General features: G+C 39.6%; 1 protein-coding gene across 8 annotated transcripts in view; it reads right to left on the bottom strand.

Annotated features, from left to right (window-relative positions):
• Positions 1–404: 404 nt before the first annotated feature.
• Positions 405–22,628, bottom strand: part of LOC125458535 (kelch-like protein 3) — a 135,325-nt gene continuing 113,101 nt past the window's right edge. For 7 of the 8 annotated variants that reach the window (XM_059650675.1, XM_048543894.2, XM_059650674.1 and 4 more), the window contains 6 exons: positions 20,435–20,632; positions 18,463–18,564; positions 16,708–16,836; positions 12,529–12,669; positions 12,286–12,444; positions 405–3,553 (listed from right to left, as the gene is read on the bottom strand). In XM_059650675.1, coding sequence (XP_059506658.1) covers positions 3,525–3,553; positions 12,286–12,444; positions 12,529–12,669; positions 16,708–16,836; positions 18,463–18,564; positions 20,435–20,632 — 758 coding nt within the window. In that variant the 3' untranslated portion in view covers positions 405–3,524. The remainder of the gene's footprint in view (positions 3,554–12,285; positions 12,445–12,528; positions 12,670–16,707; positions 16,837–18,462; positions 18,565–20,434; positions 20,633–22,628) is intronic. The other variant, XM_048543896.2, reaches the window with a different exon arrangement.

The following is a 22,628-nucleotide window of genomic DNA, read 5'->3' on the forward strand; positions in this document are numbered from 1 at the left end:
GTGTGTGGAATAAGGGGGAAACGGACACAGTGACCACACTGCATGTGATTAGTGTAGCACAACATGTGTAAGAATGCAGTATTTCAGTGTAAAAAGGTGAGTGCATCTTTGATCTCCCAATCTGAGCTATAGATTAAGAGAATGATTGATTTTTCACATCAAGGCCAGATTCAGGGAAGATCTTTGGCCCTGTTCCTGCACTAACCACTTGTAGCTTGAATAAAAGTCTTCCACTTGCCTGCCTCCTGAGTCTTCAACCTCTGTTGGGAACTAGGGGTGCTTACGCTCCTACAACTTGCTAGTGCTCTAAGGTGGGAGAAAATGTTAAGAGCTACACAAAAGAAATGTTGCATCCATCCAAGCCAAACAAACAATAAAATGTTCAAATTATTTCTGCCATTTTATTGACATGTTGAAAAAAATAAAGTACAGTCAGGAGTGCTTCACAGTCTGGTGTTCCATGGATATGGCAGGAACATTTAAAACAAATCATAACATAAAACAAAAAGATTTCAAACACTGTTTCAAATGACAGCAGAGTACAATGGTACATTATTCCCTGACACCATACTCTGTCACTATAGCATGACCGTTTTCGCCTGATTTGGTTGTCCACTACATATTAATAAAGTCAGAGTTACAGAATTACAACTTCATTATGTTTTATGACACTATTATGGATGAAGAGTTATTTTATAACACTGCTTAGGATGAAATAGTTTAAGAACTGAACTTAATAACATCCATAAATTAATTTAGTAACTTATGTTTGACATAAGAAGCGCAATTATTATTGAATTCAATAACATTTGCTGATAATCAGTGGCACACAAACATGATTTGTACTGAACTAAATTTTTTTTGTCATTAAATTGCCAAAAATATTCAAACCAACCAACAGTTATTATATAAGCAAGTGAACCATAAATCAAAAATTTGTATGCAAAGAAAACAATAAATTTCCATAATTGTTACACCTCTTCTAATTCAAATACACATATTAGCAGATTAATTTGGAAGGCTGGGCATAAACATTTTTGCATTAACAATTAATTTGATTACAAGTCCCCTGCCATGTCTGCCCATGGGGGCACAAGTTTAACATTTCATTCATTTCCTATTGCATTTTATATTTTCCATATTGCCCCCTCATCCTGCTCAAGGTAATACTTCTAAGCAAGTCTTGATCAACACTTAGCAGGTCCAACAAGCATCTCTCTGATGAAGGGTCTAGGCCCGAGGCGTCAGCTTTTGTGCTCCTGAGATGCTGCTTGGCCTGCTGTGTTCATCCAGCCTCACATTTTACTGTCTATTACTAGTAGTGTTTGGTGGCTACATGGAAAAAGAGGTAAAATAGGATTCAAAAGAAAAACACAAGAAATGAGGTAACAAAAAAACCATGACATTAAATAATGGAAAGAAAATACTTAAATATGAGAAATTAAGTGAAAAGATGGATTGGATGTAAGAGATATTAAAATGCAAAACCCCAAGTATCAAACCTTGTCCATAAGCATCAAACTTCTCAGAATACAGACACAAAGAAAATAAAAGTGAAATATATTTCAATGCTTAGAGCCTGAAGAATCATTTAGCATAGAAGAAAAGGGAAAACAGAGGCACAAACAATGAAAACAAGAGAGTCTGTGGCAATTTATTTGACAGGAAAAATGAGCAACTTTAAAAATACAAAGCTTTTAAGAAATTTTAAGTGCAGAAAGGAAACAGTCAAGAAGAAAACGAAAATGAAAGAAATTCAAAAAGTCAAAAGCCAATAGTATAAAAATCTGTTTTTAAGATGATGTCACACATAGGAGCAAAAACCCAAAACAAATAAGGCTATAACCCGTTAGTTAATATCCATTTACCATCTTATTAAATAGTGTGTTACAGGTTAAAAAAACTCTACTCACATCAGGAATACAATATAACCTCAAAACCTTGAGCCTATACTGCTCCTAGTATTAACAGATACAAAAGCAAACTATCTATAGCCAAAATTAATTTGAATACACTTAGTATTAAAATATTATCATCTTTTTACTTTTCTTAAAAAAAGTTTTAGCATTTTTGTCAGAAATTACACAGGTGGCAGCGTCCATTAAAATTGTCAAACAATTAGCTACAAACTTTGAAAGGCTGGACAATGGAAATTTGAGGTTAAAGGCAAATATTTTTATAATCCATGTTCAAGTTACTTTCAATTTGTCTTTCTCACAGATACAATTTGCCTAGTGTACCATTAGACCAGCAAAATCCACCTCCTCCAGATCAACTGGTGGGGCAGCTATGACATCCTAGCTTGCCTGTAACCACCCCCACATCATCAGTGGCCAAGGGTCTTTTTAAAAAAAATACATTACAATTAATGCTAATTAATGTCATTAATCTTAACAATGGCTGGAAATGTCCACGACAGTTCTAGTCCATTTTGGTTTGGAAAAATATGTAGTATGGTATCATTACAAAAGGGTCCAAAAGAATTTCTGTACTGGCAATAGCATGCTCACAAAATTTGAAGGCTGCATTAAACTTTCTGGCATCCAAAGGGTCAACTTACAAATTTTATACCCTGTTTTAGTTCAGATCTCAAATTTGAGGGCCTAATCTTAAGTCAGAGGAAGGAAAGAGGTGTTGTACATTATTTGAAACAGCAATAGCAATTCATTTTTTTAAGATTAGATTCTCTACAGTGTGGAAACAGGCCCTTCAGCCCCACAAGTCACACCACCCCTTGAAGCATCCCACCCACACCCATCCCCCTATAACGCACACACCCCTGAACACTACAGGCAATTTAGTATGGCCAATCCACCTAGCCTGCACATCTATGGAATGTGGGTGGAAACTGGAGCACCCGGAGGAAACCCACGCAGACACAGGGAGAATGTGCAAACTCCACATAGACAGTCGCCCGAGGCTGGAATCGAACCTGGGTCCCTGGTGCTGTGAGGCTGCAGTGCTAACCACTGAGCCACCATGCCACCCTAATTTCAGTACAAACAAATAATTACGGCAAGTATCTTTTATGCTCCTCCAAAGTTAGAATGCTTTGTTCATCTCCCTTTTAAAATGTTAATTATGGTAATACAGTGCTTCATCTGATCCAAATAGTTGTGCTTCAAAGGCAGCAGCTTGATTTTCAGCAATAATAATGTGTAGAACTCACATGTAACAGTAGAAAATTCACATTTTCCAGTTAGAAGGTCTCTATCGAAGGCTACACTGGACATTCCAGATCACTTGGCAAGACCAAGCCGATAGCATGTGCTTATTGCACAATGTTTTAGTATCACCTGCAGTGCTAATTGTGAACATGTTTTATATCTTGATATGTCCTTTGGTTCATGCTTGATTCTTCTTTTTAAAACACATATTGCAGTGCTGGTATTTTTTGACAAGGTAACTGTGCTTCACACAGAATACCATGCATCCAAGTAATATAAATAGTTAAAACCTAGGTGAGTCTTCAATAAAACATGAATCAGTTTTCACTTCAATCCAACTGCGGCTCAAGTGTAGAGTCATAGTGGTTTATCAATAACCGCAACACCTAAGAGGAAAACAAACCACTCAATGTTAACAAGTATAAAACCAGTTCTGAACAATTACAGAATCAATACATGGCTCTATTAATATTTCTTACTCTTTGAAACATATTGTGTGTCATTTTGGCTTTAAATCAACAGCACATTTCATACCCCACCCAAATATCTTGTCCATTGATTCCACCCAGCAACAGTTAAAATTGCCCTTGTCTTGCGCAAAATAAAATTACAACATATATGATCTGTTTAAATTTAATCAAAACTGAGATTGAACATCATTGTTAGGATAATAAATAGCTTTCTATGTTTGCCAGAATAATCTAACAGTCAAGTGCGAAGCTACCTCTCCAGGATTATGATTAAAATAGTGCCTCAATAAGATCCACTCAGCCAACTCTTTTTTTGGGGGGTTTAGTAGGCCACTAGATGGAGTACCTGATGTTAACAGTACACTTCACTCACCAAGAGTCAAACAGTAACCCACCCACCAATACATGTCTTCTGTCAGTTGATTCAAAGCACACAGCTGAAGGTAGATAATCTCAAGGAGAAAAAAAACGTAAAATAGAAATGTGTTGAAAATGAGGCTGGAATGAGAGGATCAATTTGTTCAAACTTTAATTCTTGTTAGCGAGTTTTGAGAAGATTCTTGTCCTAGGTCATCCATGCAAAGTTTTGTTTAGAATATTGTTGATTGGTTAACAGGCACCAATTTGAGAGTGAAAAGCAGCAATTAGGTTACATTAGTTGACAGACAAAAAAAAATCAGTCAAGTAACTCTGTGGTATTAGAGCTGCATTATTTTAGGTTCCATTATTTTGGGAAAAACTTTTCTTTGCAGTTAAATTATCTTGAGTTGTTGTTACCCTCAGATTCAGACACCATTTAACCTCACTTCTTGTTCTGCAAGCCTCTGCTCTCTCTGCATATTTCACGCAAGTCTTGCATCACCATATTCAAAATATAAATTCAATTTAGCACCTGCCACTCAACTTTTTCTTTCTTTCCCATTTCAAACTTTATTGAAGTTCCTTGTATTCTATTCATACTTTTCTCAGCTACTTTTTCTCTAATTGATTCCTCTCCGACTGACACTCGAGCCATGGACATCGAGATCACCTGGAGCTCCTGGGGATATGAGGGCCATTCCCTTTCCTCAGGGCTGCCAATAGAGACCAGAGACCACAGCACCAGAACCTGCCAGACTGGGCCAAAACTGCCAAACAGGTCAATGTTAATGGCCCAGAGGAATGCCAATAGCAGGAAACAGGATAATGACCTTCTGTGCTCTGCAAGGCTAAGTAGCACCATCTTCTCTCTGCTACCTCAACTTACTCTAATATTGCTGTTGCACCCACCTCCCACCAAAGTTCATTACTCTCAATAACATATGGAGCCTCCTTCAATGGCACACATCTACCCCATCATATCAAACTACTTCCCTTCCTGTCCTCTCTGCTTCCTACCCACTCATCAACTATCCTCCACCAGCACCAACACTGCGTCAGCCACTTCCATCGCACACATCTGACCTGGTCTCTGCCAGGAGAAAATGGCCCTCAGTACTATAAAGAGGGCAAAGGTAAATAGTGGGGTTCCTAACATTCATCTGCACACACTCTTATGAGGGTCAGGATCACATGTCTGGTGATGACAATATATCTATATCTCAGCAACCAAGTAAAATTCATTATCAAGTGTTGTACTCCTTTCCCACTATGGCCACTGTGAATGCATTCTTAACATGCCCAAGGTTCCACCCCCATTTCATATCCTCTCTCCTTTTCCATAGCGACAAGCAGCATCCACAAGGCGTCTGCTGTTAAGGAATCAGCCCCTCTAGTCAACAATTCTTCCTCCACCTCTGAGGTAGAACGCACACATCATTCAGCGAAGCAGTAGAAAGGCTGCCACCGCACACTCTACCCTCTCAGATTCTGATATCTCAGTGAGTACAGTAATTAGAGACAGTGCACATTCATTGGCCAAGGAAGAAACACCCTCAGTCACGTGCACTAAGAGGGCTGCCCAGGCAGCCATTCAGCTCAGGCAGGGGAGGGCCCCATAGTGACAGCCACTAATACGTTCATGAAAATGCACTAACTAACACAGGAGGACCAGGTAGGTTTGTCGAAGAGCACTCTGGAAGCTGGATCATATGTTACAGGAGTCAACCGATACTATCAATATGATTCTGGCTCCAGCATGCATGTATCCGCTGTCTCTGTAGACAGTCTGGTGGTGGCCATAGAGTGACTGGTCAAGTAGGACACTCACTGGCTGCTAAAGATGCATGTAGATCAGCACGTGATCGCTGTAGACACTGGCAGGACTTTGGCCTCAGTCCAGTTGTTCCTTTCTCACAAACAGGGAAGTGGTGCCAGTACTGCATTAAATGAGGAACCTCCGATGTCTCCTTTTCAATGCCTTGCTCCATCACCTCTGATGTGATCACCAACCATGGAGTTTAAACCAAAGAGGGAAAGCCTGCATCTGCCAGGGACACACTCAGCATATCTGGGTCCTCTATCCATCTTCAACCCAGGTTATCTACACAAATCTCATTGGCCAACAGGCTCCACCATAATGGGCAGGCTCCCTCCACTCCAGCTGCTGACCTAGACATCATGGGAGGGGAAGTAATAAGAAAATTCCGGCAATTATAGACCGGTAAGTCTCACGTCTGTCGTCTGCAAGGTGTTAGAAAGGATTCTGAGGGATAAGATTTATGACCATCTGGAAGAGCATGGCTTGATCAAATACAGTCAACACGGCTTTGTGAGGGGTAGGTCGTGCCTTACAAACCTTATCGAGTTTTTTGAGGATGTGACTAGAAAGGTTGATGAGGGTCGAGCTGTGGATGTGGTGTATATGGACTTCAGTAAGGCATTTGATAAGGTTCCCCATGGTAGGCTCATTCAGAAGGTCAGGAGGAATGGGATACAGGGGAACTTAGCTGCTTGGATACAGAATTGGCTGGCCAACAGAAGACAGCGAGTGGTAGCAGAAGGAAAATATTCTGCCTGGAAGTCAGTGGTGAGTGGAGTTCCACAGGGCTCTGTCCTTGGGCCTCTACTGTTTGTAATTTTTATTAATGACTTGGACGAGGGAATTGAAGGATGGGTCAGCAAGCTTGCAGACGACACAAAGGTCGGAGGTGTCGTTGACAGTGTAGAGGGCTGTTGTAGGCTGCAGCGGGACATTGACAGGATGCAGAGATGGGCTGAGAGGTGGCAGATGGAGTTCAACCTGGATAAATGCGAGGTGATGCATTTTGGAAGGTCGAATTTGAAAGCTGAGTACAGGATTAAGGATAGGATTCTTGGCAGCGTGGAGGAACAGAGGGATCTTGGTGTGCAGATACATAGATCCCTTAAAATGGCCACCCAAGTGGACAGGGTTGTTAAGAAAGCATATGGTGTTTTGGCTTTCATTAACAGGGGGATTGAGTTTAAGAGTCGTGAGATCTTGTTACAGCTCTATAAAACTTTGGTCAGACCGCACTTGGAATACTGCGTCCAGTTCTGGGCACCCTATTATAGGAAAGATGTGGATGCTTTGGAGAGGGTTCAGAGGAGGTTTACCAGGATGCTGCCTGGACTGGAGGGCTTATCTTATGAAGAGAGGTTGACTGAGCTCGGTCTCTTTTCATTGGAGAAAAGGAGGAGGAGAGGGGACCTAATTGAGGTATACAAGATAATGAGAGGCATAGATAGAGTTGATAGCCAGAGACTATTTCCCAGGGCAGAAATGGCTAGCACGAGGGGTCATAGTTTTAAGCTGGTTGGAGGAAAGTATAGAGGGGATGTCAGAGGCAGGTTCTTTACGCAGAGAGTTGTGAGAGCATGGAATGCGTTGCCAGCAGCAGTTGTGGAAGCAAGGTCATTGGGGTCATTTAAGAGACTGCTGGACATGTATATGGTCACAGAAATTTGAGGGTGCATACATGAGGATCAATGGTCGGCACAACATTGTGGGCTGAAGGGCCTGTTCTGTGCTGTACTGTTCTATGTTCTATGTTCTATGTTCTAAAACCTTATAAAAGCATATAAGTGACACCGGTGACTCTTCATGGTCAACAGAATATTACATTACTAAATAAATGATCACTTTACATCAACTGTCTAATGAAGTGCAATTTTAGCTGTAGCTTAAAGAATGAAACTAGAAGGGGTACCCATCCTTAGCGCCATATAATGTTGGAACCCTGTCTGAAGGATCACTATTCTTTCTCTAGGGTTTATACTAGCCTGAAGCTTTGAACGATTGAATAAAGGAGCATCAGAGGTTGTGAAGGCTTCCAAAAATTTGCAATCCTAACTTTGACTTAACAAGAAAAACAAACTGAGAAGCCGCAATTGTAGTTGAGATTATACAGGGGCTGCTTGCCTATTCAGCATCAACAGATTTACAGTAATGAATGATGATTACACCCAATTCAGTTGTTTTGAAAGAGGTTGCTAATAAAAACGTCCTGAGTGGGTTATTGTGGCTGCGCTGCTGCACTTTAGCATGGGTAAACTGATATCCTGCTAATCAACATCCTCAATTCGCAGCTCCCACAAATCATTGTCGTCCATTGGCTACCCTCATTGGCTCTCTGCACTGTACTGCAACAAATATCTAGACCGGGAATCTCATCATAAGGAGACATTGTATGGTCCTAGTGGAAATTGGTTTTGCACTGTATTGAGGATTAGCCTTGTGATATGGTGCTCTCAACACTACATATGTAATGTCTCTAGGATCCTATATCTGGAACGCTCCAGCAGATAACACCTTTTGTCATGGTGCTCCAGGACATCCTCTATCAGTGGTGCCAATGAACTTTCCTCATCCTTTTTTAATTCGTTTTTGGGATGTGAACGTCACTGGCTGACCAGCATTTACTGCCCGTCCCTGGTTTCCCTTGAGTGGGTGGTGATGAGCTGCCTTCTTGAATCGCTGCAGTCTACGTGCTGTAGGTTAACCCACAATGCCGTTAGGGAGGGCATTCCAGGATTTCGACCCAGCGACAGTGAAGGAACCATGATATATTTCAAAGTCAAGGTGGTCAGTGTCTTGGATGGGAACTTGAAGGTGAACTTGAAGGTGATGGTGTTCCCATATATCTGCTGTCCTTGTCCTTGTACATGGAAATGGTCATGGGTTTGGAAGGTGCTGTCTGAGAATCTTATAGTGAGTTTCTGCAGTGCATCTTGTAGATAACACAAACTGCTGCTACCAATTGTCAGTAGTGCAGGGAGCTTGTGGACGTAGTGCCAATCAAGTGGGCTCTTTTGTTCTAGTTGGTGTCAAGTTTCTTGAGTGTTGTTGGGGCTGCACTCATCTAGACAAGTGGGGAGTATTCAGTCACACTCCTGACATGCCTTGTAGATGGTGGACAGGCTTTGAGAAGTCAGGAGGTGAGTTACTCATCACAGGGTTCCCAGCTTCTGACCAGCCCTCGTAGCCACCGTGTTTAATTAGTCCAGTTGAGTTTCTGGTCAATGGTAACCCCGAGGATGTTGATAGTGGGGGATTCAGTAAAAATAACATTGTTGAATGCCAAGGGGCGGTGGTTAGATTGTCTCTTGTTTGTGACAGTCATAGCCTGGCATTTGTATGGCACAAATGTGGAGCGCTTTCCATCAAAGACAAGACACTGTGGACCTCTTGCACTTTCCTCACATGAGGGAATCTTCTGCTGGAAACTCTGCATTTGGAGGCTACTGCACATACACTGAAGGTTTTTGCTGGTCCTGAACTTCCAGTTGCATGTGTTCCTTATATTTTATGTCCACTCGTTGCAGCTATTACAGAGAATGCAACAGGTTCTGAGGCTGGATCCATTAGTGACAGACCGAACGAGGATACGTGGGGAATGTCAGAAACAAGGAACTTCTCAGTAATGGGATTGCAGAATGCACGTAACATTTTACCATCATTCATTCACTGGGACGTGGAGGCCTCAGACAAGGAGGCAATGAGATACTTCAGTATAGACATGTTACATAAATTGTCGTATTCAGCTATATATTGCACACTTAAATTAGAAGTGTATTGGGGTATTAAGAACGATGACACCTTCTCCCTCACATTATCCTAAAAAGGCAGCATTGCATATAAGATAATGGTGTGAGAATTGTACAGTCCAAGGTGTGAAGAAAGCAGTTCCATGACTTTGTGCAGCCTGTGAGATCTTTGAATGTCCTTGCGAATTGTGGAACTTTATAGTTCACCTGACATTACTTTTACTTCACAATGATTACTAGGGTTAAAATGCAATGGTTAATGACATGGTCAAGATCGCTTGTGCACAGAATTTTTACTCAACATAATTTGTCACCTCATGAGATTCACATGCAGTGTTCCATCATAACAAATGTTTCTGCAATAACAAACGTCTTTAAAAGTATACTGTGTAAGTGCCTGACTTACATAACTGCCTCTTGAAAGGCTTCACATCACTCAAGTAGGGCCCATTCACTCATACAACAACATTTTTTCTGCCCCATTTGGTGGGGTTGCAGTCATTTTTCACTTCCACTGCACTTTTGGGATTTGGATGACAACTAAAAGACAACACACGTAGTGCTTCAGTGTGAATTGCACACTCTTCCTGTATATCTAGGTGACCTCCCAAATCTTGATGTTTCCTTTCTGCCTTGCACTCCCTGTCTACCCCAACACATTTGAGCTGCTCCACATCCCAAAACTTTTTATTTAGTTCTTCAGCTCTCCACTTTAACCCTGTTCTGTCTACACAAAAAAGCAAGTAAGACAAAGTACCATGAACCTGTCAGTCCTGAGTGATGCAGCAATGTGCAAAAAAGTCAAGGCAAGACAGAGATGCAGTTAACATCCAAGTAAATGCAAAGTGCATTGTGTACATCATTCAGAGGCTTAGAAAATTCTGCCTAATATTACTATTATTTTACCTCTGCATGAAATTATTTTAAAGATAAATTGTTAAAAAGGATTATATACATTAAATGCACAGATTTCAAAGCTCAAGTAATTTTCTGATGGATGACAAAATTAAAACAACCAAGGATAAGGCAGTTTTGAATTTTATATTATGTTATGAGAAAGGCTAATTAATAGCATTCCTCTAACAGGGCCTTTGAGAAATAGTGACAATAAATGATAGAATTTCACATTAAGTTTAAAGACACGGCATAGTTGATTTCAAAACTAAGATCATGTTTTCAAGGAAAGGACATTATGAATTTGAGGGGTAAACTGGTTATACTGGATGGGGAAAAGTCACTAAAAAGGTATGACAAAAGACAGGCAGTAGCAGCTATTCAAACAAATTTTCCAGTCTGCAACAGATAAATTCCTCCATGGCACAAACACCCAGAGGGAAAGGTAAATCTACTGAGGTTTACAATACAAGTTAAAGATTGCAGTTGATGAAATAGCAAAAAAAGAATGCCAGGAAATGGTCAGCCTGGCCATCAGCACCAATCAATCTGACTGAGGAGGACCAGGAAACTGCTTAAAAGGAAATGAAAACATAGATGTAAACTAACAAGGAACAGAACGTGGACCGCAGAACCATCCTTCAGTATCTGAAAAGGAATAAACTAAAATACAATTGGATACAAAATTGGCTCAACAACAAGAGACAGTGTGATGGTAGCAGGTTTTTTTTTGAACTGGAGGCGGTATTCCACAGAATCTGTGCTGTGTCCAATTTTATCATTTATATGAATGATTTAGATGGGAATGTAGAAAGCCTAGTTAGTACGTTTGGGGATGACACCAAGATTTATGGTATAGTGGACAGTGAGGAAGGTTATTTAAGATTACAAAGAGACCTTGATCAATTGGGTTAGTGGACTGGAGTGGCATTTGGATAAATGCAAGGTATTGCATTTTGGCAAAATAAACAAAAGCAAGACTAAAACAATTAAAAGTAAGGTCTTGCGTAGTGTTGTAGAACAAAGAGACCTATGAGTTCTGGTACATAATTCTTTGAAGTTTGTATCACACATAGACAGGGTGGTTAAGGCATTTAGCATGCTTGCCTTCTTTGCTCAGACCCCTGAGTATAGAAGTTCGAATATTATGTTGAGGTTGTATAGGACAGTGAGCCACCTTCTGGAGTTCTGGTTGCCCTTTTATAGGAAGGATATTATTAAATTGGAGAAGGTTCAGAAAAATTTACCAGGATGCTGCTGGGAATAGAGGGTTTGAGTCATAAGGAGAGGCTGGAAAGGATGGAACTTTTTTCACTGGAGTTTAGAAGATTGAGAGTTGACCTTTTGGAGGTTTATAAAATCATGTGGTGTATAGCTAGGGTGAATGACAGGTGTCTTTTCCTTAGGGTAGGGGATTTCAAGAGTAGTGGCATATTTTTAGGATGACAGGAGAAAGATTTAAAAAAAAGATGTGAGGGGCAATTTTTTTTACAGAGTGGTTCATGTGTGGAATGAACCTCTAGAGGAAGTGGTAGCTGTGGGTATAGTTACAATATTTGAAAGACATTTAGGTAAGTACATGAATAAGAGTTGTTCGAAGGGATGTTGGCCAAGCACAGGCAGATGGGACTAGTTTAGTTTGCGACTATGGTAGGCATGGACTGGAGAGTCTGTTTCTGTGTTGTATGACTCTATGACATCAATTCCAACAATGCACGGATGTAAAACATTCAGACGAGAAGGGATTTTTGAAAAATAAAGTACAGCATCTTAATTTGCGTGTCATAGTGGTGCATATCATCCCAGTTAGAACAACCTTAGCTACAAACCTGCAACAGCTTTACCTGCGTAGCTTCTTCCAGTACTCATATTGCTTGGTAATAGTGTCCACTTGTCAGTTATAGAATTGTAGAATTCCACAGAAGCTAAATTTGATGAACCATCATCTCCTCCAATTACATACAAAAATCCATTTACCGCACAAACTCCTACAAGACAGAAAGTTTAATTTGACTAAAGTTTGGTCGACCTTCAGGTAGAAGGTAAAATCTGATGCCTACATGGATTCTTACCTGCATTCCTCCGACACATATTCATGTCTGCCACTTGCCTCCAAATGTTTGTGGACGGGTCATACACTTCGACACTTTTCCTCACCAAAGGTCCATCATGACCCCCAGTTGCATACAATTGGCCATTCAGAACCCCCACCCCTGTAATAAACGTATAAGAAAATGAATAAAACACTTTCCTTTGCAATACAAATCATACAAATGTATTCTGTTTAGTGGACCATTAGCTAATACAAGGAAATGACTTTACTGAAAGGTTAACAAGCAATGTTTCCTTTCTGTTGACATGATGAGGGTTCTATGTTGCTCTTCAGGTTGAGGAATATCCTTTTATCTCTCCATTATCCTTCCCTTACTCCTCTACTATAGATAGTAACTCCTTCTGGACTCCCTTCCCTATGTGGGCTTAGTAAACAAAATCACAGTAGGCTTTTATTTAGTGATAATAAAATGTGAGGCTGGATGAACACAGCAGGCCAAGCAGCATCTCAGGAGCACAAAAGCTGACGTTTCGGGCCTAGACCCTTTTATTTAGTGTTGGGAGTTGGAACTAGGGGTGGGGTGCTTGGGAGAGGGTGGTGGTGCTAACACTCAGGTTCAGTCTTATCCTCTTGAATGTTCACACATATGTATCACAACACGAGTTGCTCAAGATCCAGTGAGGGAATTTGGTCAGTATTCCTAAATACAGAAGCTAATTATAATGTACACCATCATCACGATCAAGACCAGCTAACTCAGCACTGATGAACAGTTTAATTTGAGAAAAGTTCTTTATAACCCAGTATCAGACCATATATTTTATGTACCTATTGAACTGTTGGGAGTTCATAGGTCTCACCTTAACCTAACATCAGTGGTAGTTTACAGTGTATTCAATTGAAATTCCCTCCTTAACAGCATTGTTTGTCAACCTACAGCACGTGGGCTGCAGCGGTTCAAGAAGGCAACTCACCACTACCTTCACAAGGGCAACTACTGATGATCAGTAAATGCTAGCCCAGCCAGCAACACTCACATCCCACCAATGACAAAAAAGGGAAAATGTTAGAATTTGTAATCATAGGCGTGATAATAGAACATTTAGAAAATAACAGTAAGATTAGCCACAGTCAACATGGAATAATAAAAGGGAAATCATGTTTGACACAACTTTTTTTTGAGGAAGTAGTTCACAAAATAGATAAGGGGGAAATTGTATATTCAGTATATTCAGATTTTCAGGGAACTTTTATAATGTCCCACAAAAATAGAGCTCAGAGTTATCAGATTAGCCATGGTCTCATTGACTGGTGGTGCAGACTTGATAGGAGTAGAAACAGGCCATTCAGCTTATGTCTTATGGTCTAGAAAATAAATTAGTAAAACATTCTCTGAACTGACATTTACATCCTTCCTTGATGAAGGAGATGAAAATTACACACAACATTCAAGATGTGATTTCAGCAATGCCCTGCATAGCAAACATATCTTAACTACTTTTGCATTAAACTCCCTTCACAAGGAACCATAACATTCTATTACATTTGTTAATTACTTGCTGCACCCGCACACTAATTGGGGAGTCACACACTAGGGTATCTAGATCTCGCTGCATCTCAGAGCTCCTCATTCTCTCATCAGTTAGATAATATTATTTTTATTCTCCTGGCTGAAATGGACCTTTTTTTCCCCATTTTCACACATTATAGATGTTTGTCTACTTAATTAAGCTATCTACATCTCTTTAAAGCTTCCTTACGTCTTCTTCCTGCTGTTACAATGCTTTTGAATGGACCTCTTAAATGTTAATGTTGATCTCTCTGCACCTTCTTGGCAATTGTAACACTGTATCCTGTACCCTGCTCTGTTGCCACGATGCACCTGTACAGTACGATCTGACTGCAAAGCATGCAAGACAACACTTTCACCATACCTCGGTACATGTGACTAATAAATCAATTCAAATCAAATGAAATCACAACTAATTTTCTTTCATATGTACGCATCATCAATAAACTGAGCAACCATACTTTCAGTCCCTTCATCCAAATCACTCATGTAAAAAGTTGAGACCACGGCAATGAACCTCTTCATTACATCTTGCCAACCGGAAAGTGACCCATTTATGCTTATTTCCCACCTTCTGTTGGTTTGCCAAACTTCCAGCTCTGCTAAAATGTTACCACCTTCCCCCACCACCACCGCCAGCACCCCACCCACATTATAAGCTTTTATTTTCTGCAATGATGTTTGATATGGCACCTTATCAAATGCCTTCTGTAAATCTAAGTACAGTACATCCACCAGTTCCTCTTTATCCACAGCAAGTATTTCCTCAACGACCTCAAATAAACTAGCCAAAAATGATTTCATTTTCACAAAACCATATCGATTCTCCCCGATTATCTACCTTTTCTAAAGGCCTTGTATAGCGCTGGAGGACAGACAGACATAGGGGTCCAGGTACATCATTCTTTGAAGTTTGCATCACATATAGATAGGATGATTAAGAAGGCATTTAGCACACTTTCCTTCTTTGTTCAGACTTTTGAGTTGGGAAGTTAATGTGGAGGTTACAGGATGTTAATGAGGCCTCTTCTGGAGTACAGCGTGCTGTTCTAGTCTCCCTGTAATAGGAAAGATATTATTAAGCTAGAGAGAATTCAGATAAGGTTTACCAGGATGTTGTCAGGAGTGGAGGGTTTGAGCTGCATGGACAAGCTGAATAGGCTGGAATGTTTTTCCTTGGAGCATAGGATGTTGAGGGGTGGCCTTATAGAGGTCTGTAAAATCACAAGGGGTATAGAAAAGGTGAATGGCAGGTATCTTTTCATTAGAGTGGGAAGTTTCAAGGCTAAGAGGCATTTTGCGGGGGGGGGGGGGGAGATTTAAAAAAGATATGGGGGCACTTTTTCTTTTTACACAGAGTGGTTTGCATGTGGAATGGATTTCTGAGGAAATGGTGGGTGCAGGTACAGTTACAGCAATTAAAAGACATTTAGGCAAGCACATGAACAAGAAAAGTTTGAAGGGAAATGGGTCAAGCGCTGACAGACAGGACCAGTTTAATTTGTGTTTATGATCAGCATGAACTGGTTGTACTGAAGGGTCTGGTTCCATGCTGTATGAGTCTATGACTCAAAACTATAACATCTTTAATAATAGCTCCTAGCACCTTCCCTACCACAGATGTCAAAGGGATAATGGCTAAGGAATGTAATTTGTGGCAGGCCTAAAAATGCCAGCTTTAACTTGATCTCCCTAATATTTGAGGAAATTTCTGCTCATTCAGTACGGGATAACAGATAAGCAGCATGACAATTTAGAGACAATTTGAAGAACGAAGAAAGGTTGTGGTGAGGTAGTGGGGGTGTCATCAGCGTACATGAACCTGATGTGTTTTCAATGAGGTCATCAATTGGCTACATAGAAATCAGGAACTAAAGGGGCAGTGGTCAAGAAAGTATCCATAGGTACCTCTAGTTGTGGTAGTACAGGAGCAAGAAGAGAAGCCACTTCAGATGGTTGTCTGACTACAACTGAATAGATAAGAACAGATCCAGCTGCAAGCAGTTTCACCCAGCTGAATACAGTGGCGGATGATTATGTGGTCAACCATTTTAAAAGCTGCTGACAGACCAAGTAGAGGAGGAACTGTTTTCCAAGTTCACAGTCACAAAGGATGATGATTTCACTAGAGTGCTACTAGACTGTCCAACCTAGTAAAACACCCTCCCTGCATTTAGTCTGTCCAGAATTGTTAGAATTTTATACATTTTAATCCAGTCCCTCTCATCCTTCTAAATTCACACAAATACAGGTCCGATGAAACCGATCTCTCCCCAAACAACAGTCCGGCCATCCTTGCCATCAGCCTAGCGAAACTCTGCAGCACTCCCTCAATGGCAAGTATATCTGTCCTTAGGTAGGGAGATAAAAACTGCATTTAATACTCCACACATGGTCTTACCAAGGCCCTGTACAACGTTAGTATCGAAATAAACTATCCACCGGTTCTCCATTATCTGTTCTACTAGTTACATCCTCTGAAAACTCTAGCAGATTTGTTAAACATAATTTGCCTTTTATACACCAATGCTGATTTTTCAGGCTAGATTATTTTGAAATGATGTTTGATTTCAAAAGACATGCAGAAGGGTCTCAATTACTAGACATCACACCAAATAAAAAACAAACCTGCACCACTACGACGTGTACTCATATCTGAAACATATGTCCATTCATTGCTGACTGGATTATATGCTTCAACAGTGCTAAGACATTGGCGTGATGCTCCATCATAGCCACCTACTGCGTACAACCTGCCTGAGGAGATAGAGGGTATATTAACAATCAACACATGCATTTCAAAACTGTTAAACACTGTTTTGTTTCTTGCTCAATACTAGTTGTTCGATCAAGGAGAGAACAGGAAATAAGATGTGAGGGAGAGACAGAGAGATGGAAACAGCACAAGCAAGTGAGCAATTCCAAACATCAGAAGTGACGAAAGGCATAAACCTGAAGAACTCATACTTGTTTCTGTCTCCAAAGATACCACCAGTCCTGATGAGTATTTCCAGCATTTTTCATCTTTATTTCAGATTTCCAGAATCCACAGTTCTTTACTTGATAAGAATTGACATAAGATTGAATTGTATTCAGGATGTTGCATAAAATTCAAAACAATGTTTTCCTTCCCTACTTATGTTGTTTACTCCCATGTAGCAATTACTGTTCTGTGCAGAAGCATCATTAAAACGTTTCTGTTTTCAAATATCTGGGACACAGAACAGAACAGCTGAAGTGAAAGAATTCCACAATGGGAGCTTTTGCAGGGCTGTCTCACCAGTTACGTTTAGAATAAAGATAATTATTCGGTTTAAATGATTTGGCTGGATACCTCCTTCTTGAAGACTAGAAATCTGAGCTATTATTAAACTTGAGTAGACTGGAATTGTAAATTCCGATATACTTTTTGTGAAAAATTTGCAACTAATATAATTCATGAATTTCAAACTCTGGCAAGCCTAATTTGATATGATTAATTATCACATGTTATATCATTAATCAATGCAATGAACACTTAGAAAATAAGAAAACATATAGGAAATAAAACGTTCCAAACATGCTTTGCAAAAATCAAATGTTTAAATAAAATGCCCTTAATTTAGAAGAAATTGTTTTCAGTAGTCTCTATTCTCCAGCCAGAAGCAAGGATATTTAAGAAGAACAAATTAACTGTGAATTCTGAAATGTGGGAGATGCAAGATGCTTTCTTAGAAGGAAAGATAAAAAACAAAATTACACAAATCAAGAAGCGTCTGGGGGGGCATGTGTGGTTTGAAATCACCAATTAACCTTTGCGAAACTCACATTTATATTGTTCTCTTCATCACAACATGCTGTGGGTACAGTACACAATGTTCATTTCTCTCTGCTGTGTGGGTTTGAATTTTTTGTGTTATCATGCCATATGATATCAGAGACATCTTCATCAAGATAAACACACATTTAGCATGCAATAGACCAGTGACAAGGTAAATGGCCACACAATGACTTACAGCCTTCAGGAGAACGGTCCCACTTAAAAAAAATTGTAAAAAGAATAATCTTTAAATTGACCATTTGCTTTAGGAAACAATAAATGATGTCTGATCAGATTGTTTCATTTAATTAAAAGCTTATTTTCCACTATGAAGTCTTTATAAAAAGTACCTAAATTTACATCATCAGGATTGAATTTTAACAATTTCGGGTCAGAGCTAAGATGAAAAATTAATTAATTTTTATTTATTCGAACTATTAAACAATACAGGTAAAGGACTCAAAGATCAAGTAAGTACAATTCTTTTATTCCATTCATTTCTTTCTTTACGGGATAATATTTGGAATAGCGAACTCTCAGGAAACACCTTGGGCTATAAAACATCTGTCATCTTTTTCTCTTACCTTCCACAACTCCAACACCAACACTACTTCTTCTAGTGTTCATGGGTGCCACAAAAAACCATTCATTGATTTTGTAATTATAAGCCTCCACTGATGATAATCCTACTTAACAGGGGAAGAAAATGGTATAATCATTTCATTTTCAGAACTAAAAAAGTAATACAAGCATTAAATCAAAGATTTATTTGTTATTAAATGAAGATACAGGTCAAGGATTAAATACATCAGGATTAAGAATATTCCCTTACAGAAACGCAAGCCTCAGAAGATTGAATGAATGTGAAAACTAAGTGAGAGTGCTAATTGTACTGGGCCAGTTTGGGAAAATTATGCTTAAACATCTTTTTAATTATACGTATATTTCTACTGGTTCCAAGGCATGACTGCTGTAATCAGAAAAGAAATTGAGACAAATGATCAGTAACCTCATTAATTTTAATATATTTGCTACAATCAGTAACAACAAAAATATACAAAATAAACTGAATTAAGAGAGTCATAGAGATGTACAGCATGGAAACAGATCCTTCAGTCTAATTCATCTATGCCAATCAGACATCCTAAATTAATCTGGTCCCATTTGCCAGAATTTGACCCATATTCCTCTAAACCCTTCCTATTCATATACACATCCAGATGTCTTTTAAATGTTGTAATTTACCAGCTTCCACCACTTCTTCTGGCAGTTCATTCCATACATGCACCACCCACTGCGTGAAAAAGTTGCCCCTTAGATCCCTTTTAAATCTTTCCCCTCTCACCTTAAACATATGTTCTCTAGTTTTGGGCTCCCCTACCAGGGGGGGACCTTGACTATTTACCCTATCCATGCCCCTCATGATTTTATAAACTTTTATAAGGTCATCTCCCAGACTCCAACGGTCCAGAGGAAATAGCCCCAATCAATTTAGCCTCTCCCTATAGCTCAGACCTCCAATTCTGACAACATCCTCATAAATCTTTTCCGAACCCTTTCAAGTTTCACAACATCCTTTCAATAGCAGGGAGAACAGAAATCCAAAAGTGGCCTAACGACCGTCCTGTACAGCCTCCCAACTCCTATACTCCCTGCAATGACCAATAACAGCAAGAATACCAAATATCTTTTTCACCAATCTGTTTATGTGCAACTCCACTTTCAAGGAAGTGTGAGCCTGCACTCCAAGGTCTTTTTGTTCAGCAACACTCCCCAGGACCTAACCATTAAGTGTGTAAGTCCTGCCCCAATTTGCCCTACAAAAATGCAGCACCGCACATTTATCTGAACTCTGTTTACCACTCATTGGTCCATTCATGCAAAATAATTGGATGACATGAGGCAACTTTTAACATTTAATGTGCATGTACCAAAACAAGCTAAGCAGCTTCCCTCACTTTGTGATAACACAAGTGTGACATATAATGGGGCTTATTGATATAAACAGGAAAAGACCAGGAAGGAATAGGTTATTCGGCACTTTGAGCTTGTTCCACCATTCATTACATTCATGACTGATCATCCAACTCAACACCTTGTTCCCACTTTCTCACCAGAGCCTTGGATCCCTTTAGCCCTAACAGCGATATGAAACTTCTCTTGAAAACATTCACTGTTTTAGCCTCAATAGTTTTCTGTGATAGGGAATTCCACAGGCTCACCACTGTCTGCATGAACAAATTTCTCCTCATCTCTGTCTTATGTGGCCTGCTCTTAGACTGTGACCCCTGGTTCTGGACTCCATGGTCATTGGGATCTCCTTCCTGCATTTACCCTGTCTGGTACCATTAGAATTTTGTAGGTTTGTATGAGATTATCCCCGTCATTCTTCTAAACTCTCATGAAAAAGTGATGATTCAGAAGGCTACAACCCTCTATTAGTACAAATGAGAACTAAATTGCCGATTTTCTGTAAGCGGTGAATAGAATTGTAAAATAAAGAAGAACACAGATGGAGAAAGGGTTAAAAAAAAATTCATGGACAACCCACTGTACCTGTACTCCCATCAAATCCACCAACCGCATAGAGTAAATCATTTAACACTGCTGCTCCAAGAGTACTTCGTCTCTCTTGCATACTGGCAATGGATGTCCAGTTGTCCTTGACTGCATCATACACGTCCACAGTCCGGACTCTCAGCGATCCATTGAATCCTCCCACTGCATAAACACGGCCACTCATATATACAACACCTGGCAGACAGAAAATGAAAACAGTGTAAGTGAGAAAAGTAAGAGGCTATACATTAGTTACATTGTGCAATCTCCAGCTATTGTAATTTGTACACTGCCTTCTACCTTTTCTCTGTGGTCTTGTTGTTCCCCGCACCCCCCCCCCCCCCCCCCCCCCCCACAAGTGTCATGCACCCAATGTCGATTCCAGCTGGCTCCTACTGATATTTGCATGAAAGCAAAAGACTTTGTTAAAGTAAATTGATGAATAAATGTATTCTGAATATAAAACGGTGAATCTGAAAGCTGCAAGACATCAACATTCTTTGCTGTACCAAATATTCCTATCAGAGCTTTGCTGGTTTCAGAATAAAGAATAAAGAAGTCAGAATAAAGAATAAAGAATAAAGAAGTCAGAATAAAGAATAAAGAATAAAGAATAAAGAAGTCAGAATAAGGTCAGGTCTGCATCAAGCTCTGTATTGCACTCATCTACCCATTACTTTGAATAATATTCATTAGCTTTACAAACAACACCCTTATATTTAGAAAAATGTTTCTGAATATTTAGTGACAGACCAGGCATCAGCATAAACCTCCAACTCTATGCAGCTATTGTCAACTATCTTTCTTGAAAGAGTGTCACAATGCAGCAGCTACCGGTGTGATCAAAAACTGTTCTTGTTGAATTGGTAAACTGCAATAACTTAAATGGAAAAAAACCAAAATAAATTTAGAGTTCTCAGTTTTTAAAATATACTAACTAAATGGCAAGCAATACCTCATTGTCACCAGCATGAATCATGTATCAAATAATGGATTATAGGCTGCATTGTCCGATGAGGCAACCATTAAAAAATGAGATCTAGATTACATATATCCCAGGCTCAAAAATGCATTGACTCCAGTGTTACTGAGCCACACAGACCTGGTCAATCTGGTTTAAGTATAATTACATTCCTAATGAAATGAATCTGTGTCCACTGTACATTATCCCTCCTGCAATATCTGACATGGTTGACCAAACGACACTTTTCCACTTACCATCTGAACAGCTCAAATGGGATTGTTCCCATTTGATTCCACTCTTAACAATTCAATTGCAGCCAAGCATTTTCAGCAATGGTGTCTTCTATCCTACCAGTTACCTCTGGAGTTTCCCCAGGGAAAATAACCATGATTTTATCCTCATCCGCTTGCAAAACCTCAAGGACATGGAAACTGTCCCAAATCTTCAGATACGTACATTGATAACCACCAGCTCCCTTTCTCCATAATTTGTTTTGATCCTGCCACTACCTCGGTCTAGTCAGACTACCATCCAATTTAGATGAACTTCAAATTCCTCCAATTAAACATTGAAAAGATCAAAGTAATCATCTTATGCACTCACAAATTCTACATTCTCTCAAACAATTCTACACTTACAACCTAGTCATTTGTGCTGATCCATGCAGCTCACAAATTCAAATTTTATTTAATCCCAAGTGCAATTCTCAATCCATAACTTCATATTTGTAAAGACTGTCAAATTTTATCACCACAACACAACCTTTGAGCCATCTACCACTCAAACAATTAATCTATGCCTTTGACTTCTCCAGACTTGACTGTTTTAATGCAGTTTTTATCAAATTTGAGTCTTTAATGCTTTGCAAGCATTGGTTCATACAAAAATATGCAGCTCGTATCCTATTCATTCATCTCCTTCATCCATCACTATTTTTCTCATTGGACATTAGTTCTGCACGGCTCAGACACAATCACAAAATTTCTAAATTTAAGTTCCAACATTGTACATACCCCTTTCCCATCAACTCATCTTTGGCAGGGGTCTCTTTTGGCTTTTTCTGTTCATAATTCAGGAATTCTCTTCACCCTCCTTCTTTCACACCTTCACGTCAATCCTAATATATTTTTCTTTAGCTTTACACGTATCTGTTTGATTACACCTTTTACAAGTGGTTTGGGACATTTTTCTATATTAAATGAATTATAAGAACATTTGTTACAATGC

The sequence above is a fragment of the Stegostoma tigrinum genome, chromosome 13, assembly GCF_030684315.1.
Source record: "Stegostoma tigrinum isolate sSteTig4 chromosome 13, sSteTig4.hap1, whole genome shotgun sequence".
In the NCBI taxonomy this organism is placed as follows: Eukaryota; Metazoa; Chordata; class Chondrichthyes; order Orectolobiformes; family Stegostomatidae; genus Stegostoma; species Stegostoma tigrinum.